The following is a 26,249-nucleotide window of genomic DNA, read 5'->3' as shown; positions in this document are numbered from 1 at the left end:
TAATGCTTCCGTGTCCAAAGCAGCTTTTGCAGCAGGGAGTACAACGTAGCTTTTGGCTTTGGGAGCCTCCCATTCACACCGTTTGAAAGGCCTGAGAGAGCCCTGCTCAGAAACTGCATCAACTAGAGCCTAAAACCAGGGACAGAACTCTGATTAATGCTTGGTAGTTGCAAGTGCTTGAAGCTGGCAGTTACCATCCACTTTGTGGTCTCTTGTCCTGGAAATCTGCACTCTTTTTACTATTATTTTGTAATTTTTTGCCATCAAATGCCTCTGATCCCTCTGATTTGATTAAATTTCTGGTTTTTTCTTCATTATGGTGTGCAATGCAGCAACTTGTTAAAAGTAGGATAGTCTTCATAGCCCTGTTTCTGCATCTGTCTCTTCTGCTGTGCCTTGTATTCCTTAACTTTCTTCATAGAATCCCACACTGATTTGTGTCTGAAGGGACCTGAAAGCTCATTCAGTTTCATCCCCCTGCTACAGGCAGGGACACCTTCCACTAGAGCAGGTTGCTCCAAGGTTTCTTAATGTTAGTAGTGATGTCTAGTGTTTAGTATTTTAGTACTCATATATTCCTCAAGTTTAAATAGGTGTCTAAAGATAGCAGAAACAGGAAACAGTGTTGAACCTGTAAGGCATTCTTCACAAGAAGAAAGTGTATTTACCGCTCATTGGGCTCATTGTACTCAGCAACTCTTGTGCTGTTTTTTTCTCTCTTGGCACAATTCCCGTTACTCAGGAGAAAGATGGAGAAAGCTGAGGTGCTCAGTGATTCTCTGCCTCAGTTTTCAGTCGTAATCACTCGTCCCATATCTCTCAAGCCCCTGAACCTCAGTCAGTGAAGATCAGGTTCAGGATGGCTTGAGGACACTGAAAATAGGACCCATCCCAGGGTACCCAGGGAGTTGGCAGATGTAGTTGCCAAGCCAGTCTCAGTCATACTTGAAAAGTTGTGGCAGTCCCAGTGACTGCAAAAAGGGAAACATCAGCCCTTTTTTAAGAAGGGTAACAAGGAGGATCCTGGGAACTGGCCACAGAGATGCTGTGAGGGCTGGAGCCAGGCTGAGAGACCTGGGCTGATTCAGCCTGGAGAAGAGAAGGCTCTTAAGGGGAGACCTCAGAGCAGCTCCAGTGCCTAAAGGGGCTACAGCAAACCTGGAAGAGGGGCTTTGGGCAAGGGCCTGTACAAACAGGACAAGCGGAAATGGCTTTAACCTGCCAGAGGGGAGATTGAGATGAGTGTAGGCAGAAGCTCTTCCTTGTGAGACCCTGCAGACAGTGTGACAGCAGCGTGTTACCTCTCTTGTTCCTGACTTGTTCCAGTCTCTGGGTTTTTTGTATGTGGTTCCTTTTTGTTTTCAAGGTGGTAGACATGTTACGTGGATTATGAAACCTCACTTGATCACTGGACGCTTGCTCTGGCATAACTTCTGGTTTCAGTTTGCCACAAACAGTCATTTCCAAACCTCACTTGCTGTGTTTTACTGCGTGGCCTGTTGCTGTAAGAGGGTTTTTTGGCTGGGGTGAAGAAGAGTAGTCTCACATTGAATGTGTTCTGGGCAGCGTGGTGGGAGAGTCTCTGCTGCAGGACAGCCTCCTTTCCCAGCTGGATGTAGCTGTGCCCAGTCCCAGAGTGCTGGGAATTGCAGCAGCATCTTCCAGAAGCCCAGCTCTGCCAGCAAGGCCCTGGAGAGGACAAACTCCTCAGGAATCCTTCCAATGAAAGGGTATCTACCTGTTCTGTGCTGAGAGAAGAGCCACCTTCCTTCTGTAAGGACAGCTTACTGGAGAGTGTCTCCTACAGATTATCCATGTATAAGAAGTTCCAGAGATACCTAAAAAGTTATGGAATCATGGAATCCCAGACTGGTTTGTGTTGGATGGGACCTTAAAGCCCCTCCAGTTCCAGCCCCTGCCACAGGCAGGGACACCTTCCACTAGAGCAGGTTGCTCCAAGCCCCTGTGTCCAACCTGGCCTTGAACACTGCCAGGGATGGAGCAGCCACAGCTTCTCTGGGCACCCTGTGCCAGCGCCTCAGCACCCTCACAGGGAAGAGCTTCTGCCTTAGATCCAACCTGACTCTCCCCTAGTTCTGAAAACCTGTAGAATTGATGGGTTAATAATGGGTTTAAATTTGCAAAGTGAGACTTACATGTGTGTTACACATGTATGTATGAGAGATGTATGTGTTTGGGTTAGCTGTGCACCCAGCCTCCTTAATTTAAGGCCTTTTATGCCAGCTTTAACTTGAGGAATATATAACTAAGCATAGCTGGTTAAAAATATCTGAAGAACACTTTGTAAGGAACACACTCTGCAGCCAAACAGCATTACTGCCACAGCAGTGTCACGTAGGTTGAAAATTCAGATGTCTGCTCCTAACTGAGGAGCTCAGTGACTTGAGTGTATGTTCAGCACCTGCATGGATGGATGCAGGAGCTCCTGCTCTGCTAGAAGTTAACATTTTCAATTAATTTCAATATATTCTTGAGTTAAACAGCACAAACTGCTTTGTTCTGTGCCACTTGTTAGACTATTTTAGGGAGGGAAATTAGTTTCCAAAAGAGAGAGGAATCCCCTGCAGTGCTGTGTCCAGCTCTGGGGACCCCAACACAGGAGGGACATGGAGCTGGTGGAGAGAGGCCAGAGGAGGCCACAGAGATGCTGTGAGGGCTGGAGCAGCTCTGCTCTGAAGCCAGGCTGAGAGAGCTGGGCTGGTTCAGCCTGGAGAAGGCTCCTTAAGGGGAGACCTTAGAGCAGCTCCAGTGCCTGACGGGGCTGCAGGAAACCTGGAGAGGGGCTTTGGACAAGGGCCTGTAGGGACAGGACAAAGGGGATGGCTTTAACCTGCCAGAGGGGAGATTGAGATGAGCTCTTAGGCAGAAGTTCTTCCCTGTGAGTGTGCTGAGGTGCTGGCACAGGTTGCCCAGAGAAGCTGTGGCTGCCCCATCCCTGACAGTGTTCAAGGCCAGGTTGGACACAGGGGCTTGGAGCAACCTGCTCTAGTGGAAAGTGTCCCTGCCTGTGGCAGGGGTTGCAACCGGATGAGCTTTAAGGTCCCTTCCAACCCAAACCAGTCTGGGATTCTGTGAAAAGTTTGGAATCAACATAAGTGACTAACCTGCAGTTGAGGAGACAGGAAATGGCACTGGGTGGGTCATGGGGGAGGTTGGGTAAGCTTTTTTTCTTGACAGCTTCCCCTCACGTTTCCCTGTGCAACTGAGCTGGGACTATCACAAATGAAACCTGTAGACTTGATGATTATAGGTAGCTGTACAAGAAACTTGTAGTTTTGTCTAGAACTTGTTGACCCAGGATGATTAAAAGGACCTTGGTAGGCACAAAGTGATGTTCTGGATGTGATGCTTCATCATGATCTCAGTTCTGTTTCTGCTGGGTACGTCCCCATGATCTGTGTGTGATCTCTGCCTCAGAGTGCTGGGAGTCCAACACCAACAAGTAAATGTGGTGTATGGGAGGAGAAAGCCCTGAAGAGGCTTTGTATGTCTTGATAGCTCATAGCCGAAATGTTCCCTTTATCTTCTAGTATTGCAACACCAACACGTTCAAACAGGGCTTCGTTACGTCAGCAGCTCTGTCACAAAGGACAGTCTTGCAGTGAGTTTCTTGAGTTCTTCCGAAGTTCAGAGGTAAAGGCATGTAAAGGAAGAATGATGTTGATCTGGATAAAAGCTCTCAAATAGAGAAATTACCTGTGACAAGTTTGAAGCGCTGAGTGGAGCTCCACAGAGTTTGTTATCAAATATCCTGGGTAACAGAGCTGTTCCAAAGGAAAATAGCCTTAATTTCAGGAGGTGATGAGTCCTCTTTGGTTTAGAGATCCTTAGGCACATACACATATGAAGAACCCTTGAACTGAAGTAAGGCGCAAAGTGCAAGTCAATAACTTCATTAGTAAAAATAAATGAAAAGCTGTTCCTTCTTTTACTGTGTTTCACCTTGTTCACTGCAAGAAAGCGGATATTAAACTGTGATCAAGAAGTTTAGGTTTTTACCCTGTTGAATGGCTGTAACCCTTCCTGAAGCAAAAGCTGGTGTTTTCTGCTGGTCTTCTAAAAAGACTCATTTCAGATGCTGCCTCAGATGCAGTTATACAAGCAAGGAACTGGCACACAGTCAGGTGTGGTAACATTTTGGGATGCTGGTAAAAGCAAAATGAATGGTTGGAGCAAGTGTTCCCGCTGCTGTTGTAATAGCAATGTGGGTTAGGTTAAAAACAGCAGTGGGATCTGTGTATGTAAAATCATGTTGAGCACAGATAACAGGGGAATGGAGCATGTTGGCATCTCCCATCCAATTGACTCCACTTTATGAAACGTTGCTTAGCTTAATGGTGATGTTACACAGAATGCTTGTCTTGAGTGATGCTCATCACCTTTCATAGAGTGCCAGACTGGTTTGGGTTGGAAGGGACTTTAAAGCTGATCCAGTTCCAACCCCTTGCCATAGGCAGGGACACCTTCCACTAGAGCTGCTTGCTCCAAGCTCTGTCCAACCTGGCCTTGTACACTGCCAAGGATGGGGCAGCCACAGCTTCTCTGGGCACCCTGTGCCAGCGCCTCAGCATCCTCACAGGGAAGGACTTCATTACCTCCAACCTGAACTTTCTCTGTTTCAGTTTGAACCCATCACCCCTTGTCATACCGCTACAGTCCCTGAAGAGTCCAGCATCCTTGTAGCCCCCTTCAGATACTGGAAGGAATTACAATTAATTACAATTCATACTGAATACAGTTAATAACCATTCTAAAAGCTGAAGTGTTCTGGGGAAGATAACTCTGAAAATGTAATTAGTGGAGTTCATAGGGAGAGGAATCAGGGTGACAGAAAGGGCAGGAAGCGTTAGGTTGGGAGTGGGGTGAAGATGATTAATACAATGTGCAGTGCTCCGTGCTTAGCAAAAACTGGCTGAAAGGGAATGTTTTTCCTGATCTACATGGCAATAGTGAAACCTCATCTCAAATACAGAGCATGCGTCTGGTCACATGCTGAAGTTCCCTGGAGAGCACAGAGAGGAGATGATCTGAACCAGGATTGAGGGAACCCTGCTCAGGCAGGGGGTCCTTGGGCACTGGTGGGGGTAGAAATGCCCCTGCAGCCAGGGAAGTGTCCTGGGCTGCATCCCCAGAGCATGAGCAGCAGGTCAGAGGAGGAGATCCTGCCCCTCTCTTCTGCTCTTGTGAGACCCCACTTGCAGCACTGTATGCAGTGCTGGTGTCCCCAGCATGAGGACGTGGAGCTGTTGGAGCAAGTCCAGAGGAGGCCACGAGAATGAGCAGGGGCTGGAGCACCTCCCATATGGAGACAGGCTGAGAATATTGGAGCTGTTCAGCCTGGAGGAGAGAAGGCTGCGTGGAGACCTCAGAGCAGTTTCCAAAGTCTGAAGTGGGCTACAAGGATGCTGGAGAGGGACTCTTCATCAGGGAGTGTAGCGGTAGGACAAGGGGTGATGGATTCAAACTGAAACAAGGGAGATTTAGGTTGGATCTAAGGCAGAAGTTCTTCCCTGTGAGGGTGCTGAGGCACTGGCACAGGGTGCCCAGAGAAGCTGTGGCTGCCTCATCCCTGGCAGTGTTCAAGGCCAGGTTGGACACAGGGGCTTGGAGCAACCTGCTCTAGTGGAAGGTGTCCCTGGCCGTGGCAGGGGGTTGGAACTGGATGAGCTTTCAAGTCCTTTCCAACTAAAGCCACTCTGAGATTCCATTATCATGCATTTATTGTCTCCGTTGTTGACACCATACCCTTGTAATCGAAGTCACAGCAGTTTTATGGCTTGAGAAGTTAATTTTGGTTACAGAGTGTGATTCTTACAGTTAGGGAGGCAGCAGCATTAAGGTATTCCCCTTGAATCACAAAGTAGGAATAAATAGCAAAGGTAGAAGACTAACTCATATTCTTTTGCATTCCAGCTAGTTGTGTCCCATCAACATGTTCTGGAAGTTTGATTTGAACACAACATCACATGTGGACAAGCTGCTGGATAAAGAAGATGTGACACTTCACGAGCTCATGGATGAAGATGACATCTTACAGGAGTGCAAGGCCCAGAACCGCAAACTGCTGGACTTCCTCTGTCAGCAGCAGTGCATGGAGGAGCTGGTCAACCTCATCACCCATGAGCCCCCCATGGACATGGAGGAGAAGATCCGCTTCAAGTAGGTATTTGTTTGTTGGCCTATCATATGGAGAAAGTGGGATGAAAGAGTTTGATGTTGGAAGTTGGTGTGAGGCGGATGGAACCTTCTCAGGTTCTCGAGTAGGGTCAAGTACTTCACAGCAGATCGTTAGTTGTGGTGAACTTTCAGAAGCTTCATTTTTAATGGTTTCTTCAATTTTAATGGTTTAAGATAGAGTTTGTATTAAAAAATTGATCTCTTACTGATAACAAGCATCTCAGAAGTACCTTTAGTAACTTTTTACCAAAATCACAAGCAGAGTGTTCTGCTCTAGGTTTCAACTGTGTGGGCTTGGTTGGGTTTCAGTAGCCAAGCCCACAGAAGAAGGTGAGCTGTACAGTGAATAAAAGATGTCATATTTCCAGTGTGTACATGTGCAAAACCTGCAGATTTCCATGGTCATACAGTCAGGGAGAGGCTCTGCCTCTGTCAAAAGCCTGTCTTTTACTGTCAGGGAGAGGCTCTGCCTCTGTCAAAAGCTTGTCTCTTATCTCGGTGGGCTCCTCAGATGTGCTTGGTTCTTATAATTGTGTTTATACATCTTTCACTGAATGTATACTTGGAAATACACTTGGAAATGTTTACACTTTGGGCTTGGGAAGTTTGTCTTTTCTTCCTTAAGTTGATGTGAAAATACAGGGCTGTTCTGGGGATAAATAAATAAAACCCAGTATGTTTGTGCCTGTGGGAGCATCAGTGTTTGTTGTTGCTGCTGCTGCTGCTTCAAGCCCAGGGAGGGATGGCAACTGCTCATCTGCTAGGTATGAGAGAGGTGATCAGGGTGTTTAGGTGACTGTTTCCAGGTAAGTGAATGCCAAGAAGTATGTTCTGTCATCACTTGGAGTATCACATCTGCTTGGCTTCTGCTAGAAGGTGTGAGTTACTGGGTGGAACCAGGAGTGTTCTACACTGTTGTCCTACACTACTGTTCTACACAGGCATATATTGTACAGGTACTCCTTAACCAGGGACATGGGCCACCAGAGCCTCCTGACTTCTGCATTTCCAGCATTATACCAGGTGCAAAATAAGAATAAGTGGGTTTTCATGTGGTGACTAGCTCTGTGCTTACTGCAGCCCCCTGTAGATGTTGTTTGCACAGCTCACCTGAAAGGAACTCAAACCCGGAAGGTCTGCTTGAAGAAGATGGGCAATACTTTCCTAGTGCCAAGAGTTAAGGAGCAGATAAATGCTGAATGATTGGCCCCTTGCTGGAACCTGAGTGTATTTTGCCACAGAAGAGAATGAGAGATTCCAGTACCAATTCATACAGTGTCCATATCAGTGCAACTACTTCTCCAGTTAACCAGCCCATATTTTTATGCCCTGTTCTTCTTGAGATCTTTGTGACTGCTGTCAAAAGATGGTTTATGTCTCTGACCCTGTGTGCTGAAAGGTGGAAGCGGAAGCCTTTTCCTAATGTAACTGGACAGATTAAGAATAAGAGGCATTTTGATAATAAAGGACCTTATATGAGAAAGCTGGGGTGGTTCAGCCTGGAGAAGAGAAGGTACCTTAAGGGGAGACCTTAGAGCAGTTCAGGTGTCTAAAGGGGCTACAGGAAACGTGGAAGAGGGGCTTTGGACAAGGGCCTGTAGGGACAGGACAAGGGGAATGGCTTTAACCTGCCAGAGGGGAGACTGAGATAACCTCTTAGGCTCTTCCCTGTGAGGGTGCTGAGGCACTGGCACAGGGTGCCCAGAGAAGCTGTGGCTACCCCATCCCTGGCAGTGTTCAAGGCCAGGTTGGACACAGGGGCTTTGAGCAACCTGCTCTAGTGGAAGGTGTCCCTCCCGGTGGCAGGGGGATGGAGCTGGATGAGCTTTACAGTCCCTTCATCCCAAACCACTCTTGGATTTTATGACAGAACAATTAGGATTAAGGTGGGGAGAAACTCAACCTCTCAAGAAACAAAATCCTTAATGCCAACCTAAAGGAAGAGGAAAGCTCAGTACAAGAGTGTTCACTCCTGGGCACCACTGAATTTCTCCTGCAGAATTCTGTGCCTTCTCATCAGCTTTTGGAGGTAACATGTGGTTTGGGCAGCTCCTGGCTGGCAAGGAGGCATGGACAGAGGCAGACAGTGGTGGGAAGAGACCAACCTCCAGTGCTGTTGTCCCTGTGCTAGCAGGATAAGATCTTGTGTTGGGAAGACCTTCAGCTGGCAGATTCATTCACCAATCTCTCCATCAGATGATGCCATTACATCTTCTTCCTCTTCTGAGAGTGGCCCATAAGATGCCTGCTTGTAAAACTGGTGCAGGGGTGGGAAGTGTAGTTATACACTATGGATGGGTAAGGGATTAATTGATGGCAACAAGAACCACGTAGTGACCTGCTCACCAGGACAAATAGAGCTGGTGTTTATGAAGTATTAGTTTGGCAATGCTTCTAGGGGCATAGGTAGACAGGAGGTGCAGTTTCAAAGCGCAGTGAGGCACTGGAGGGGAAAGATGTTTTAAGCTTATAAGAACCTGGGAAATATTTTGGAATAAATCAAGGCTAAGCAGGAAGAATGGACTCTGCCTAAATTCAAGTGGAATCCAATTCTTGGCTCTTAAGAAAAGTTTATGAATGTTTCTGAACTGGAACAGGGGAGAAACTCGATAGCTTTGAAAGGACACGCATCCCAGAATGATGTGTGCTGTGGAAATAGAATCGTCCAAATGCTTTCTTCTTGAAACAGCCAGAGGATGGAAGTTCATGAAGTTCAGAAGGGAAACCACAAAGAGGAAAACTCCACCGTAAATCCCTGTCTGAGGGTAGAATGTGAAACTGAGCAACCAGATGAAGACCTGCAGCAGTCAGAGAAGTGTATAAACTATATCATAGAGTCACAGAATCCTGGAGTGGTTTGTGTTGGAAGGGAGTTTAAAGCTCATCCAGCTCCAACCCCCTGCCACAGACAGGGACACCTTTCACTAGGGCAGGTTGCTCCAAGCCCCTGTGTCCAACCTGGCCTTGAACATTGCCAGGGATGGGGCAGCCACAGCTTCTCTTGGCACCCTGTGCCAGTGCCTCAGCATCCTCACAGGGAAGAGCTTCTGCCTAAGAGCTCATCTCAGTCTCCCCTCTGGCAGGTTAAAGCCATTCCCCTTGTGCTGTCCCTACAGGCCTTTGTCCAAAGCCCCTCTCCAGGTTTCTTGTAGCCCCTTTAGGTATTTGAACTGTGATGTCTATTTGCAAGGAACCTGTTGATATTTTAGGGTGTCTCAGAAGCCTGTTGAGATTGTGCAGTAAGGAATGTACAGGCTGTAGGTAGGGCAGAACTGACCTTGCTGGGGTGATGTGGATTTTAGAGGTTTGAGAACTGAGCATCAAGCTGCAACATGGAAAGAAGCTTCCCAGGATGGGGTGTGGAGCCTGAATTGAAAGGGTGAAGCCTCTGATCTGACTTTGAAGCTTGGAGGCTGTAACGGCTGCAAGGGCAGAAGGTGCTCAAAGAGGAGAGGTTTCACTTATCCCCCTGCTGACAGCATATATATCACAGTGCAGGGATTTTTAGGAATCATGAATGCCTTTTGCATGGAGCAATGAGTTAGAAAAAGGAGGAATAAGTCTTCACATACCCTTGGGGGGCTCCAAGAAACTCTGGTAGAATTACTCTGTAACAGTAACCAAAATGTACTCAGATCTAACATCTTCATAGGAGCAAAGAAGGCGTAAAGAGCATTAGTGTGGATTTGGGGGTGTTTGTCTAACTTTTGGGACTGGAACTACATAAATAGGAGGAGGCTCTTCAGGAAGTAAATGTTGCTGTGAACGGTGAAAAACTCACAGTGGGCCTGGAGGCAGTTTAGTGGCTTGTGGTAAAAGCAGAGCTTGTGTTACACGGATTTAAATAATCCTAATCTAGGAAACCGGCTTGGTTAAAGCAAATATCCCATTGCAGGTAAAAGTAAGCCCATCAAAAGGGAGCTTGTGTCCACATATGGAAAAAAGGGAATATAGGGGAAATTTGGGCTGTTCAGCCTGGACAAGAGAAGCTGCGTGGAGACCTCAGAGCAGCTTCCAGTGTCTGAAGGGGGCTACAAGGGTGCTGGAGAAGGACTCTTCATCAGAGACTGAGGTGACAGGACAAGGGGTGGTGGGTTCAAACTGAAACAGGAGAGATTTAGCTTGGATACAAGGAAGAAGTTCTTTACTGTCAGGGTGCTGAGGCGCTAGCACAGGGTGCCCAGAGAAGCTGTGGCTGCCCCATCCCTGGCAGTGTTCAAGGCCAGGTTAGACGCAGGGGCTTGGAGCTCTAGTGGAAGGTGTCCCTGCCAGTGGCAGGGGTTGGAGCTGAATGAGCTTTAGCTCCCTTCCAACCAAAACCTATCATTGAGAGCCAGGAGCCATGAGGCTTTGGGATACCAGCACCAGGTAACACTTTTTTAATGGAAAGCTACGTGGAGACCTCATAGCAGCCTTCCAGTATCTGAAACGGGGCTGTAGGGATGCTGGGGATGGACTCTTCATTAGGGACTGTAGTGATAGGACAAGGGGTAACAGGTTAAAACTTAAACAGGGGAAGTTTAGATTGGATATAAGGAGAAAATTCTTTACTGTGAGGGTGGTGAGGCACTGGAATGGGTTGCCCAGGGAAGTTGTGAATGTTCCATCCCTGGCGATGTTCAAGGCCAGGCAGGGCAGAGCCTTGGGTAGCATGGCTTAGTGTGAGGTGTCCCTTCCCATGGCAGGGGGGGTGGAACTGGATGATCTTAAGGTCCTTTCCAACCCTGACTATTCTGTGATTCTATTCTATGATTCTGAAGCTTAAATCTGAAGAAATTTCAGGCTTTTAGCAAAACTAACAGGCCCCTAAAGACTTTTTTTTGGCTTTAGATTATTGGCTTTATTGATATTCTTTTCTGTTTGGCGCTTTGATTACAAACATAATATTACTTATAAACACAGTATTACCTTTTCTGATCATAAGCGTGACCCATTTCTAAAAGCATTACAGGAAGAGCAAAAAACAAGGTCAGGATTTCAGAAAGGATTTCATTAGTTGACAAATGGTATTTCATATTTTGATTTAAGTGATGGAATTATTTAAGCCAGTCACAGTAATGTTTTCTGGGAAACGAGTTAATTCCAAAGAAGATTACAGACTTTACTGAAAACCTGAAACTCGGGTTGGTTATCAGTTGCCTGCTTGTACATAGCAATTGCTCATTTGTTAGGAGTTGTGTGTCAGGTCTGATGTTCTGACTCTAAATTCTAGTCCTCATGATTTAAGAAATGAACTTGATGCTCATTTTTTAATTCAGCTCCAGTAGTGGAAAGAATAATTTTGTGGAAACATTAAAGAAACCTGCTAAAATGTGTTTTCCAAATCAGCCTTCAACCTTTGGGTTAATTTTTGTTGGAGAAGTGGATTCATGTTAAGAGATTTTAAGTGTATTGAAAGTGGTTGAGCATCACTTTTAAAAATGAGGACTAACTGCAGTGTGAAAGCAGCTGAGCTGCATAATTCAGTGTTCAAAACCCATGTGATGTGCTGCAGGAAATAGTGTTTCCTTAAAACATGCTGTTAATGCAGATGACCCTTGTTTCTGTGTGGGTTTCCCCCCCTGTCCTCCAGGAAAGATGATCCTAATACAAGGGTTTATAACTTGAATAAGAGAAGATATTCCTGAGAGTTTTCATTTCACCTTTAGTCGCTCTGGTTCCATCCCTGCAGGTACCCAAACACAGCATGTGAACTGCTGACCTCAGATGTGCCGCAGATCAACGACAAGCTGGGAGGGGATGAAACTCTGCTCAACATCCTCTATGACTTCTTGGATCACGAGCCTCCTCTGAACCCTTTGCTTGCCAGTTTCTTCAGTAAGACTATTGGGAATCTCATTGCAAGAAAAACGGAACAGGTAGTGATTAGATTTGTCCTGATTCCTGAGCACAAATGCATTCACTTACGGTTGTGTTGTATGGCAGTATCATTGCTATCCTCATCACTTCCTCATAGTTCTAGAGCTGAAATGCAGCTCACTGTACTCATTAAGGTTGGAGTTGTCATGCACTGTACAATGAGTTCTTCACATTCCTCAGTGAGGGATGCTGGGTTGACACCTTTGCTGTTTCATTTTGGATCTGCAGTAGCTGGGATATTCCTGTGGCAAATTTCAAGCTTTGCTTTTCTTACTAAGGCATATTGATGCAGCCTTTGATCATTGCCCAGAATCAGCTCGTTGCATAAACAGCACCTCAGTCTCATGCCTGTAAACAGGGTGCTGGAAACACAAGCTGAGCAGTGTTTTAGGAATACACACACTGATTCCAAAGGGATCTTTTAAATGAAGGCTGTGGAGAGCCTTAGTGGGATAGAGGATTCTCCAGCTTCACCGGCTTCTTGGTGTTCTTAGTCCTGTGGGTTACGTTTCTTTGTGGCATAGGGGAAAGAAAAGGTAGAATCATAGAATGGTTTGGGTTGGAATGGACCTTAAGATCATCCACTCCCAACCCCTGCCACAGGCAGGGACACCTTCCACTAGAGCAGGTTGCTCCAAGCCCCTGTGTCCAGCCTGGCCTTGAACCCTGGCAGGGATGGGGCAGCCACAGCTTTTCTGGGCACCTTGTGCCAGTGCCTCAGCACCCTCACAGGGAAGAACTTCCGCCTTGTGTCCAGCCTGAACTTCCCCTGTTTCAGTTTGAACTCATCACCCCTTGTCCTGTCACCTCAGTCCCTGATTAAGAGTCCATCTCCAGCATTCTTGTAGCCCCTTCAGACACTGGAAGCTGCTCTGAGGTCTCTACGCAGCTTCTGTTTTCCAGGCTGAACAGCCTGCAGAAAAGAAGATAGCTAAAAAGATAGTTAAAGATAGAGAAAAAGATTTGATTTAGTATGGCCTTGAAATGAGAATGTTATTCTCTTATTCTCTGAAGACTTTCTCAACTCAGTAGCATCAAGAGGTGTTGGTAGAAGGTGAAGTGTAGAAGCTCTGTGTGCCATGTCCATGTGTTGCATTAGCAGCTGATGGTGCCACTTTCATATTTTCTTTTTAGGTGATTGCATTTCTAAGGAAAAAAGACAAATTCATTAGCCTGGTGCTAAAGCACATAGATACATCAGCCATGATGGACCTGCTGCTGCGCCTCATCAGCTGCGTGGAGCCTGCAAGCCTACGGCAGGAAGTGCTCAATGTGAGAACCTCCTTCTTTCTTTCTTCACAAGATTGGGAACTAGGGGGGTGTTTGTTTGTGGCTTTAAGGACTAGTTTTCTTTGTCACTTACTATGAGAGCAGAACCACACTCCTGAGTCTGGAATCTTGCTGGAGTCTTCACGTTTGGTACTATGGGGCTTCAGCCTGTTTGCGGCTTGCACAGCAGAAGCCTGGGTCAGTCCCTGGCAGTAAAGAATTTTCAGCTCATTTTTCCATATAACAACCACTGTTTGCTCCAGATGGTTTTGCTGTAGAGCTTACGAAGGAAATGTGTCATCTTTCCCAGTGTCCAGGATTTTTAGAATGATCACTTGGGACAGTAAACTGTTTAATTCCTTGCCATGTTCAAGGAGGTGAGTGTGATTTCTGCATATGATATCCTGTGTCTCCTCCTTCCTCTTCCTCTTTACTAGGCAGCCTTAGAAAATACTTTATTGTGATACTTAGTTTGCTTTACAGGTAGGACAAGTTTTTCTCCCTTCGTAGCCTGGGTGAGGCTCATCCCCCTGTAATGGGCAGATGTGCAGGGTCTGAGGGAAAAAACCTGCTGTAGCTCCCTCTCAGTACAGCAGTGTGATGAATGTAAAGCTTTGCTTGAGTCACTGAAGCCCACACCAGGATGTATATGTTAGGTAAGCCTTGCTGCTTAAGTATTCTGTGTCCAGAGCATGGACCACACCACAGCTTAGCAGCTGAATGAATGCTTTTTGCAGAGACTCATGATAGATGATTGTCATTGCTCAGTTCCTCCTCTCAGCTTTACAGTGCATCAAGCAGTCCACACAATGTTACAGAGGAGAGAAAAAATGCAGGCACAGATTGATCCTTGGAGATTTGTATGTGTGTTCACCCATGAGAGGAGGTCTTCATTTTTGATGGGAAAGTTGCAGTTCAGTTGATTACACATCAAATAGTAATACCGTCAAAGGACATGAGAGGAAAAAGCTTTCAGGAGATGGACTGACGAAGGATAATCACAGAATCCCAGACTGGTTTGGGTTGGAAGGGACCTTAAAGCTCATCCAGTTCCAACCCCTGCCAGGGGCAGGGACACTTTCCACTAGAGCAGGTTGCTCCAAGCCCCTGTGTCCAACCTGGCCTTGAACACTGCCAGGGATGGGGCAGCCACAGCTTCTCTGGGCACCCTGTGCCAGTGCCTCAGCACCCTCACAGGGAAGAGCTTCTGCCTAAGAGCTCATCTCAATCTCCCCTCTGTAAGTTTAACAGATTATTTCATTATTAACAGACCTTAACATGTTATGTCAATTTGGGTGTTCTTTTCCTTTTGAATTTCATTTCCTGTGTCCCAGAAATGGAACAGCAATTCCTGTGTTCAGATGAATGCTCACACTTCCCTCTCTTCAGTACCCCTCTTTGTGGCCACCCTACTGCCCCCAGAGCCCATGATTCTGACAGCCCAGGCAAAAAGAGCAAACCTTCTTATCCATGCTTACTGTGGAGCTCCCAGTTGGAATCCGTAAAGCCCATGGACTTAACTGTTGGAGGCCTGGAGGAGGAGGAGGTTGATACAGCATGAAGCTGAAACTGCACTGGAGAGCTGGGATTTAACTTAGAATCATAGAATCAGCCAGGTTGCAAAAGACGTTTAAATTCATCAAGTCCAACCTTTACCCCAGTGCTGCCAAGGCCACCACTAACCCATGTCACTAAAATTTGCTGTGCTTTGCAAGCGAAAGGAAATACCCTTAATGCAGGAGTGTTAATAAGTGAATTTCTTCGGGCTTTGGTAAGAGCAGATGGAACTTCAGTAGTTCAGAGTTCTTCTGCTGACATGGATTGGCAGGTAGGTTCTGCACAAAGCAGCAAACAGGCTGAAACATCCTCTGCACCCTGTCTGTGGAGCCTAATATGTGGAGAATGGAAACTTGGGGAGAAAATGGACGTGGTTGAGAGGGTTTTTTATTGGAGTTGTGCAATATATTCATAGTGTGGGAATACCCAGAGATTGCAGTCGCAATCTGGGCTTGTAATCATGGTGCTGGGCAAATGTGGGGTGTGTAACGTAGGGGACCAACAAGGTAGGCCTAACAGAAAAGGTTACCCATGAAAAGAACATCATCCAAGCACAGGGAGATGAGCAAAGGTGGGTGTATTCCTACTGAGCCAAGAGGGAATGGTCAGTAGAATGGAGATGGCAGGACTGATGGATTAAGACCCAGTGGGCATCAACTCTACTGTGGGGGTCTTGAGAAGAAGCTTCAGGAGTTTAATTTTTATACTGAAAAACTAGAAACCAGTGGAAGAATCTGAAGAGGTAAGTTAGTGAAAGACTGATGAGGAAGAATGTCTTAGGAGCTCCACTTTTTTAACTTTTGGGTACACTGGATGATGGGAAGAAGAAATCACAGAAACCAGATCTGAAAATACCATCTAGAATGAAGTACTTGATGTAGCAGCTGTAGGCTGGGTGGCTTCTTGGACACCATTTGTATTTTTACAGTAATAAAGGACACCAGAAAGGAGACAAAGACATTTCAGACTTGTAGGAAAGCAGCAGTATTATTGATAGGAAAAGTCACTGTAACTGGTGATGTGGAGTTTGTCAGACAGAGTGTTTGTCAGACAGACTCCATGCTCAGCATGGCACTGGGGAGGAGAGTCTGAGATGGAGGAGGGTTATTAGAGTGAAGAGGCAACATAAGGATTAGAGTTGAAGTCATGTGAACAGATAATACAGAAATGAGCATTCAAGGGGAGACTTGCACAAACCTTAGAGAGAAATGGAAGCAAGAGGCTGCTCATTTTCTCTGACTGATCTGAAGAGAGATGGACGAGTCCATCACTGCAGAAACCTTCAGAGTCTTTTCCTTTTAATTCATGTTGGGTCAGTTATTTCAGAAGCAACAGAGAATGTGTTAGCTTGACTGATGAGTTTGATGGGTGTTAGACATTAAGCAGGTTGCCTGGAGTGAAAACTGTAGAAATCAGAGTTAAAATGGTTGGGTAGAAGGAGATATTGAGCTTGCAGATGGAGCTTGGAAGGGAGAGAGTGGAACTTATCATTTGCAGATGGTGTTCTTGGTTTGCATGTGATCAGGAAGGGGAGATGAAGTGATAGCTTGCACTGAGGAAAAGCAGATGAAGCTGGCATGGAGCAGGGAGGTGAGGTATGGTAACAACCATCCCAAGGTTTGAGGAATTACTTGTGTAACCAGCAATAAGGCTGCGGGAGTAGGAAATGGGAGAGAAGAACATGCTGGTAATTACACTAATGGTCCTGCAGATGAGGTAGTGCTTATGGCTGATCTGTTCCATGCTTTCGACAGGTATGGAGGGGTTTGGTTCCATGGGCAGGGTGCCCATGCTGATGCAAATCAAAATGCATCTTACTGTGTCCCTGGGGGTGTTTGGATACTGCCTGTGGCTTGGATTGGAAATGGAAGGAAGCTTGTGTTATGCAAAGCTTCTCAAGATCCTTGTTTTGAATTCTGTGATACCCAACAAGGATTTTCTTTCTCCTTTCCTTCCCCTCCAGTGGCTTAATGAAGCAAAGATCATTCAGAGACTTGTGGAATTGATCCATTCAAGCCAGGATGAGGATGTGAGTATCACAAGACTCAGTCTTGTCTTTGTGGGCAGAGGGTCCTGTAAGCTCCAGAAGACTTTCTTTGTCTCTTCAAAAACACCCAGGTGACTTATGGAAGGAGATCACAAGGGAATGATGTGTATGGGTGGACATCCTGTCCTCTGCTTGCTCAAAACTAAAACACTTCGTTGTATTTTTAGTCAGCTTTTGACTTATTTTACTCCCAAGTTCACAGCTCATTCTGCTGCTGCATCACTTTGTCTCCGTATTTACAGCCACTTGGTTTCAAGTAGGAACCTGCTTTTGAAACTGGCTGTTGAAAAACCTCTTGAATAAACCAGTTTGCTTCAACTTCCAGTTCTTTTTAGTAAGTAGGTTGTAAAATCTGCATGATGCAGTTGCCTGGGCCCTTGAAAAAGCGATGCTGTTAAATTTTGAGTGCTGTATTTTCCTTTTTGCTTTTAATGATTTCCATTAAACACCCCAGGCAGGAGCTCTGGGTCTGGATTTCAGATACCTCTACTACCATTTCACACTTGGGTGCCTGTTGCCATCCCTGGTGCTGAGCAGGACGGATGCATGGAGGTGTGGTGATCTCTGACTGTCCTCCTTTGATTTAGCTGGGGATGGAGCACTGGGTTACAGATTCCTGTGAGTTCCAGCAGCAAAGAACTGATGGCAGAGGGTTCCTTTGGTGTGGTGCTGATGCCAACACTGTGACTCCTTCATCACAGCGCCAAAAATTACCCCTTCTGAGGGGAAAAAGTGGGAAGTATCATGCTGATTTGTGTGTCTTTAGCAGTGCTATGATATGGGTGAATGCTGAATTACAGCATCAGGACTCATACATACAGCAGGTACAGAGAGTCTTTGATTGATAGTCAGGATGAGATGATGAATTTATCAACATACTACTTTAAAGCCTTTTAATACGTAGTAATTATGTTGTAAAGGGTTAGGTTTAGGGTTAGGGTTCTGCGTTCCTTTTTCTTCTTGCAGAAAACCTGAGTAGTGGGAAGCAAGAATTACTTGACACTGTTAAGTTCAGGGAGTTAAGTCCAGTTTAAAATCCTCTTTGATTCTAAAATCTCTTGATGCTTCTAATAATCAACGTTGTATTTAACAGATGAATAATTGAGAGCATGGTAGCACTTGCTTTGGAAAACCCTCATGTATTCAGCCTCTTGCATTCCCACCATGTTCAGTTGTCTCTGACGGCCAGAAGGAGCCAAGCAGAGGCTTTAGCACTGAAATGGGCTCTGTGTTGTTGTTACAGAGGCAATCAAATGCGTCCCAGACCCTGTGTGATATCATAAGATTGAGCAGAGACCAGAGCAATCAACTCCAGGATATACCTGAGCCTGATCCGCTTCTTACAGCACTGGAATCGTAAGTACTTCCCAGAGGATGTTGCTAATACTGTCACTACTGATGGCTCTCCAGAGAGACCAACTGTGTGTGTCAGCCCTTGGCTTGACTCTTGACATCTGTGACAACATTTTAATACTCCTGTTAACTTGTAGCATCACTTAACATCCCTGTTGAGAGCTCTGGGGTTTGTGGCTCTGTGTGAAGGCCATCTGGGTTGGTGGTCCCCAAAGCTCACAAACTAATTCCAGATGAGGCAATACTAGTGAGTGTGTTACAGTGAATTTGGAGAAGGGTGAACTGCAGTGGCAGTAGTTGAGGGAGAGCCCATAAAGGCTTACAGTTCATAAAATCACAGAGTGGTTTGTGTTGGAAGGGACCTTAGAACTCCTCCAGTTCCAACCCCCTGCCATGGGCAGGGACACCTTCCACTAGAGCAGGTTGCTCCAAGACCCATCCAAGCTGGCCTTGAACACTGCCAGGGATGGGGCATCCACAGGGAACCCTGTGCCAGTGCCTCAGCACCCTCACGGGAAGAACTTCTGCCTTATTTGCAACCTGAACTTCCCCTGTTTTAGTTTGAACCCATCACTCCTTGTCCTATCACTACATCCCTGATGAAGAGTGAAGAGAATTGAAGATCAGCTGGTGCAGCATCATCAGGGTGATGGAATGAACATCAAATCTAGGTTCTCAATAGCTGTTGGCTGCGTGCAATGAAAGTGAATTCAGTTAATTACAGTAAACTCACTTCTTTTTCCTGGCTCTGCCTCTTGTGCTTGTGCTGATGGAGTGGATTTAGCTGCTACTTATCAAAATCATTTTCCCTCATGCATTATTCATGTATTTTTACATTTTCAGCTTGTGTTTTATTTATACAAATGTAAATGAGATATTGTCCAATGTTAGAAAATAGTGAAAACGAGGCTGTGAACTTGAGTAACATAGGTTTTAGCTGGACATGTGACTTTGCAAGGCAAGAAGGGCACTTGCTGAGTCCTGGGGTTTGGAGAAATGTCAGTAGCATCCTCTAAAGTAGCATGGGGGGAATGTGAACACTGAGGGGAAGGAGGCACGGCTACAGTAACTGTAGAAGAGCACCAGCGCCAGCCTGAACCTCCTGTTCCTCCCATCTATTATTCATCCAGCATGGCAAACGGGAGAGAAAAGTGAGTGTTATGTTTGTGCTTTTTACTCTCTATTCTAAAGCTGTTTCAGAATCATTTCAGATGCTGGAAAGGACCCAGTGTCCTTATTCGTTCTGACTTCACCAGTCTTAGACTCATAGAATGGTTTGTGTTGGAAAGGACCTTAAGCTTATGCAGTTCCAATGCCCTGCCATGGGCCAGGGACACCTTCCACCAGAGCAGGTTGCTCCAAGCCCCTGTGTCCAACCTGGCCTTGAGCACTGTCAGGGATGGGGCAGCCCCAGCTTCTCTGGGCACCATGTGCCAGTGCCTCAGCACCCTCACAGGGAAGAGCTTCTTCCTTATAGAATCATGGAATGGTTTGGTTGGAAAGAACCTTCAGATCACCTAGTTCCAGCCCCCTGAACTTCCCCTGTTTCAGGTTAAACCCATTGATCTTGTCCCCCAGTGTGTCAGTGTTTGGAATGTACCTTATGTCAGTTTGAGGGCTCAAAGAGATGGTGAATTCGTTAAACTATTTCAAGGGGATAATAGCTAAAGCTACGAAAAATGTGTGTATTTGATACAGTTTGCACTGGTTGGCTCTCATTCCAGGTCCTGGATCTTACTGTGCCACTGGTGAATGATAAGGGTCAACTTGGACTGTTTGATGTCTTTCCTCTGTGGGTCTGAGGGATAATTTTAGATAATACCTCTGCATTGTCCTTCATAAATTAAAGTTAACACTTGGTTGTAAGTAAGAGTTGTATCCTGTTGATAAGGGAGAACAACATCTCGGTGTGGAGTCTAGGTGGTTGTAACCAGGTCTTGCCATAGTGATGAGCAACCAAGTTGAGAAACCTGGTGTAGAACTTGTATCTGAGACTGCAGAGAGGAGTGTCTTTATTCTGTCTGAAAGAAAGCAGAATTTGCAGCCTTTTCCTCCAGAAAACCCAGAATTGGATATTTAGTGATAAAAGCAACTGCCAAATGCTTCTAATTCTTACCCTGCTCACGGCTGTGTGTCCCTCAATAGGCAGGAATGTGTGGAGCAACTCTTGAAGAATATGTTTGATGGAGAACAGACTGAAAATTGCATAGTGAATGGCACACAAGTTCTTCTGACATTGCTGGAAACAAGGCGTTCTGGGTAAGTCAGCACTGGCCTCTCGCAGGAATGATTTCAGGAACTCAAATCTAGCTTTATTTAGTCAGAAAAGGGAATTTTCATGGCCTAGTGAGAAGTGCTTACTGGAACTGAGTACAGAAAAAGCTGTTTGGTTGTTCTGATGCAGTAGCTGTAGCTCATGGCAGTTGGAGCAGTTGGCAACTAGTTCTTGTCTGGGCTCCTGGAGTTCTGCGTGTGTAGAGCAAAGTCTTGTCTGTAATATCAGAGATCTTAGAGCAGTGAAGGAGGCAGTGGTACACTGTGCATAATCTATGTGACGATGTATGCATATATAGCTACATATCTGGTGTATAGTTTTAAATTTGGTTTTTAAAATTACATACCCTTTTGTTTGTTTTTATGGAGAGGGAGGAAAGGCAAAAAGGAATTCTTGGGAAAGAATGAGACATGGAAAATGTTCATTTTCATAGAATCCTGGAATGGTTTGGGTTGGAAAGGACCTTAAGCTCATCCAGTTCCAACCTCCTGCTATGGGCAGAGGTGCCTCACACTAGACCATGTTGCCCAAGGCTCTGTCCAGCCTGGCCTTGAACACTGCCAGGGATGGGGCAGCCACAGCTTCTCTGGGCAGAGAATGATTGGGCAGCCATGTTTGGAAAGTTTTAAAACCTAGAAAGCCCTTTGGGAATGTGTCTTTGTCAGCTCTACAGGTGGGTTAGTCCCTGTCTTCCCACTCAGCTCATTCACAGATTTGATTATGGAATATCATTTTGTAAATGATATATTAATATAATACAGTTATGGAAATATATTCAGTATCTGGAAATTACTGTCCTTCATCTTTATGGTCATTTTTGAAGAGAAGATGACCATCATGGGCAGTTTGCCTGGGAACCATGCTAAGATGTTGTCAAATCTTAACGGTTGTGCTTTTCTTTACAGAGTGGAAGGACTGATGGACTCATACACTCAGGGATTTGAAAGGTCTTACACTGTCAATAGCAGCATCTTACATGGTATTGAACCACGGCTGAAGGATTTCCACCAGCTGCTGCTTAATCCTCCCAAGGTAGAACATCTCCTCCTTCCTCAGGAGCATGGAATGGTTTGGATTGGAAGGGACTTCAAAGCTCCTCCAGTTCCAACCCCCTGCCACAGACAGGGACACCTTCCACTAGAGCAGGTTGCTCCAAGTCCCTGTGTCCAGCCTGGCCTTGAACACTGCCAGGGATGGGGCAGCCACAGCTTCTCTGTGCCAGCACCTCAACACCCTCAAAGGGAAGAGCTTCTGCATGAGAGCTAATCTCAAGTCTGCCCTCTGGCAGGTTAAAGCCATTCCCCTTGTCCTGTCCCTACAGGCCCTTGTCCAAAGCTCCTCTCCAGGTTTCCTGCAGTCCCTTTAGGCCCTGGGACCTGCTCTAAGGTCTCCCCTTCATGCAGCAGAGGAGGAGAATCCCCTCTCTGAGCTGCTGCTCACACTCTGGGGATGCAGCCCAGCACATGGGGTAGTTCTGGGCTCAAGTGCACACTGGAGCTGGGTCATGGGGAGCTTCTCCTCACCAAACACCCCAAGTCATTCTCAGGACTGGTTTAGCCTTACCTGCAGAGAAGAGTTCTGAAATGAAGTAGCTGTGTTTAGTCAGGTCACTGCATGTGTGCACTGGAGGAGATGCTGGGCCTGACTGAGGTGCTCATGATGTGTTTCTCTGACAGAAAGCAGCAATCCTGACGACAATTGGAGTCCTGGAGGAGCCACTGGGGAACGCTCGTCTTCATGGATCTCGTCTAATAGCTGCTCTGCTTCACACAAACACTCCCAGTATTAATCAGGAACTATGCAGACTCAGTACCATGAATTTATTACTTGTGAGTAATACACCAAGACACTGGGAGTGGGGAGAGGAAATAACTTCAAACTGGGAACACTTCTGCTCTTCTTTCATCTGTTCAGTGCAGTTTGTTACGTGTGTGCCAGTGTCTGTCATTTTTCTAATCTGTTGAAAGAGGAGCATCATCCTCAGCAGCTTTTGTGATACAAATACAGATATTTGTCTTGTGAACTGAACCCCATGCTTTGAATTTATTGTTGTAGTAGTGTATATGCAAAACAGGCTGGTTACTGGGAAAGTTTGAGTACCTTGTGCCTATCAGCTCTCATCATACTGAGAGATCAGCTTTCTCTGTATGTGAGCAGGGACGCGTTCTGAACACTGCCAGTAGAACCTGGGTGGGCTTTCAGAAAGTTATTTTCATACTTACAAATTCATAGAATCCCAGACTAGTTTGTGTTGGAGGGACTTTAAAGCTCCTCCAGCTCCAACCCCGTGCCATGGACAGGGACACATTCCACTACAGTAGACTGCTCCAAGCCCCTGTGTCCAACCTGGCCTTGAACACTGCCAGGGATGAGGCAGCCACAGCTTCTCTGGGCACCCTGTGCCATCACCTCAGCACCCTCACAGGGAAGAGCTTCTGCCTAAGAGCTCATCTCAATCTCCCTTCTGGTAGGTTGAAGCCCTGCCCCATCCAGCCTAGCTAAATTATTTGTTATAACTACACTATATTAGCATGTATTAGTATCTAGTGGTTGGTTTAATGGAAGGTGTGTTACAGCAGAGCAAATGGAGCACATCCAGCTACAAGTGGATACTGAGACACATAAGTAAAACTGTTTAGTGGAATTGCTGATTGAGCAACTAGCTGGGCAGTGTTCTAATATCATTTGCTTGTTAAAAATGGGAAGATGTATCTAGAAGAAGTTAATTTGTCTCTCCTTTGTTTCCAGGACTTATTTTTTAAATACACATGGAATAACTTTTTGCATTTCCAAGTGGAATTGTCCATAGCAGCTATTCTCTCCCACTCTGCCCAAGAGGGAAAAACTACTACTACTAATGACCTAGAAAGTAAAGAAGAGGTGCTGAATGGAAACGTGGCCACAGAGAACACAGAGACTCCAGAAAATACGGAGAATATCATGGTCACTCATGTAAGTCTGGTTGCGTCCCCTGAGGAATGCAGACTGACTGAGTCAGTCTTCACTTAGTATGATGAACCTTTCAGGAGTGTGGAGGTTATTTATGGTCTGCAGATCATAAAATCGTAGGATTGTAGAATGGTTTGGGTTGGAAAGGACCTTAAGATCATCTGTTTCCACCCCCCTGCCACAGGCAGGGACACCTTCCACTACACCAGGTTGCTCAAAGTCCTGTCCAACCTGGCCTTGAACACTGCCAAGGATGGGGCAGCCACAGCTTCTGTGGGCACCCTGTGCCAGCGCCTCAACACCCTCTCAGGGAAGAACTTCTGCCTTATCCTTGGTGGATAAAGAACTGGCTGGATGGCTGCACTCAAAGAGTTGTGGTCAGTGGCTCAGTGTCCAGCTGGAGACGGGTAACGAGTGGTGTCCCTCAGGGATCGGTGTTGGGACCGGTCTTGTTCAACATCTTTGTCAGTGACATGGACAGTGGGATTGAGTGCGCCCTCAGCAAGTTTGCCGATGACACCAAGCTGTGTGGTTTGGTTGATACGCTGGAGGGAAGGAATGGCATCCAGAGGGACCTTGACACGCTTGTGAGGTGGGCTGACGCCAACCTCATGAAGTTTAACCATGCCAAGTGCAAGATCCTACACCTGGGTCGGAGCAATCTCAGGCACAGCTACAGGCTGGGCAGAGAAGAGATTCAGAGCAGCCCTGCAGAGAAGGACCTGGGGGTGCTGGTCGATGAGAAACTGAACATGAGCCAGCTTCAGTGTGCTGTCACAGCCCAGAAAGCCAACCGTATCATGGGCTGCATCAAAAGGAGCGTGACCAGCAGGTCGAAGGAGGTGATCCTGCCCCTCTGCTTTCGTGAGACCTCATCTGAAGTATTGTGTGCAGTTCTGGTGTCCTCTACATAAAAAGGACATGGAACTGTTGGAACAAGTCCAGAGAAGGGCCGCAAGGATGATCAGGGGACTGGAGCACCTCCCGTATGAAGACAGGCTGAGAAAGTTGGGGCTGATCAGCCTGGAGAAGAGAAGGCTGCATGGAGACCTCATAGCAGCCTTCCAGTATCTGAAGGGGGCCTATAGGGATGCTGGGGAGGGACTCGTCATTAGGGACTGTAGTGATAGGACAAAGGGTAACAGGTTAAAACTTAAACAGGGCAAGTTTAGATTAGATACAAGGAGGAAGTTTTTTACTGTGAGGGTGGTGAGGCACTGGAATGGGTTGCCCAGGGAAGTTGTGAGTGCTCCATCCCTGGTGGTGTTCATGGCCAGGTTGGACAGAGCCTTGGGTGGCATGGCTTAGTGGGAGGTGTCCCTGCCTATGGCATAGGGGTTGGAACTGGATGATCTTAAGGTCCTTTCCAACCCTAACTATTCTAGGATTCTATCTCCAACCTGAACTTTCCCTCTTTCAGTTTGAACCCATTACCCCTTATCCTGTCGCTACAGTCCCTGATGAAGAGGTTCTGTCAGATCTAGATGGAAATGTATTTGCTTTTGTAGATCTGGTTTTAGCATCCAATTAACAAAATAAACATACCACCCATCTCCTTTAACAGGCTTGTGATTCCATTTTTACTTAATATTTTAGTAAAAACGCATATAAACTGTGTATAAGACCAAAAAAAAGGAGCTACAAGTGAGTAACTACATTTTAACTTCTGCATAGAGGCCCTAATGGTGAAACCTTGCTGTTGTTATGTTGTAAATGACAATAATGTCCTCATGACTGCTCAGTGAAGCCCCAGAGCAGCAGGCTGAAGACATTTATAGGTATTGCTGCTTGCCATGGATTGTCTGAGAAAGAAGAAACTTGAGCTCTTGGGAAGGGGAAGTGCTGAACTCGAAGTTCTTGTTCAGTCGAGTGAAGGACTGAACAAAAAGTAACTCTAGTTCAGTGCAGACTTCTGAGGCCTGAGTCTCCCTTTGGCAAAGGTTTGAAGTTTTCTTCCTATCTCTTTGTTTTCCCCTCCAGCTGTTCCAGAAATGCTGCCTTGTGCAAAGGATATTGGATGCCTGGGAAGCCAATGACAAAATACAGTAAGGATCTGGGAACAGAGGCTTTTGTCTTGGGGCTGCAGGTTTAGAATAATGCCTTAAAATAGTCTTCTAATTATTTGGCTAAATCAGTGGTGTCTGTAATGATTTGGGTTGTGATTGTGATTTGGAAAGAGGTGATATTTGAATTCACCAGCAGACATATAGTGTGAAAGGGTGACTTATTTTATTTAATGTCTGTAACATCTCACCCCAGACACGATGTGTTGCTTTCTTGCTTTTTCAGGATAGTACAGTGCATATTAGCTTTGCTTTTAGTTTAAATGCACAGTTATATTCTCCCCAGTGAGCAACTCTGTGGAAGCAGAGGTGGGAAAGTATTTTTGTCCCAGATTTGCCCCAAGTTAATATTACAGTTCTATAAACGACTCAGATTTCATTCTGATTACAATGACTATAAGAACTAAATCGTTAAAAAACCATAAAACATATGAAAGTGAACATTTTATCCAGGCTTCTCCTTCTTTGTCCATCTAAATGTTTTGGTCCTCCCTCGCTATTTTGAGCTCTTTATGGCTTCACAGTGCTTTGTAGTCCTACTGTAATAACTGTAGGGTCACTGTGAGACCATAATTGGTGGGTTTGGATTTGACTTTTTTTGGGTTTGGTTTGATTTGGTTGGGTCTTTTTGGTTTGTTTCTTCCTCTTGCATTCCCTTGGGCTCCTGATAACAAATGGC

General features: G+C 46.0%; 1 protein-coding gene across 4 annotated transcripts in view; it reads left to right on the top strand.

Moving 5' to 3' along the window:
• The window catches only part of PPP6R2 (protein phosphatase 6 regulatory subunit 2), a 90,190-nt gene that overhangs the window by 38,734 nt on the left and 25,207 nt on the right, over positions 1-26,249 (top strand). For 3 of the 4 annotated variants that reach the window (XR_008973926.1, XM_057422442.1, XM_057422440.1), the window contains exons 4-13: positions 5,935-6,180; positions 11,870-12,056; positions 13,192-13,329; positions 16,847-16,912; positions 18,174-18,286; positions 20,429-20,542; positions 21,464-21,590; positions 22,235-22,387; positions 23,307-23,510; positions 25,488-25,552. Coding sequence is in view for 3 of the 4 variants with exons in the window: in XM_057422442.1 (XP_057278425.1) it covers positions 5,954-6,180; positions 11,870-12,056; positions 13,192-13,329; positions 16,847-16,912; positions 18,174-18,286; positions 20,429-20,542; positions 21,464-21,590; positions 22,235-22,387; positions 23,307-23,510; positions 25,488-25,552 (1,394 nt within the window). In the remaining variant the exon portion in view is untranslated. The remainder of the gene's footprint in view (positions 1-5,934; positions 6,181-11,869; positions 12,057-13,191; positions 13,330-16,846; positions 16,913-18,173; positions 18,287-20,428; positions 20,543-21,463; positions 21,591-22,234; positions 22,388-23,306; positions 23,511-25,487; positions 25,553-26,249) is intronic. The other variant, XM_057422441.1, reaches the window with a different exon arrangement.

This window comes from Pezoporus wallicus, unplaced genomic scaffold (assembly GCF_028554395.1).
Source record: "Pezoporus wallicus isolate ANWC-B61680 ecotype Strahan unplaced genomic scaffold, APGP_CSIRO_Pwel_v1 contig_3058, whole genome shotgun sequence".
NCBI lineage: Eukaryota > Metazoa > Chordata > Aves > Psittaciformes > Psittacidae > Pezoporus > Pezoporus wallicus.
Note: the sequence above shows the minus strand (reverse complement) of the source record. Positions and strands in the feature narration are given on the sequence as shown.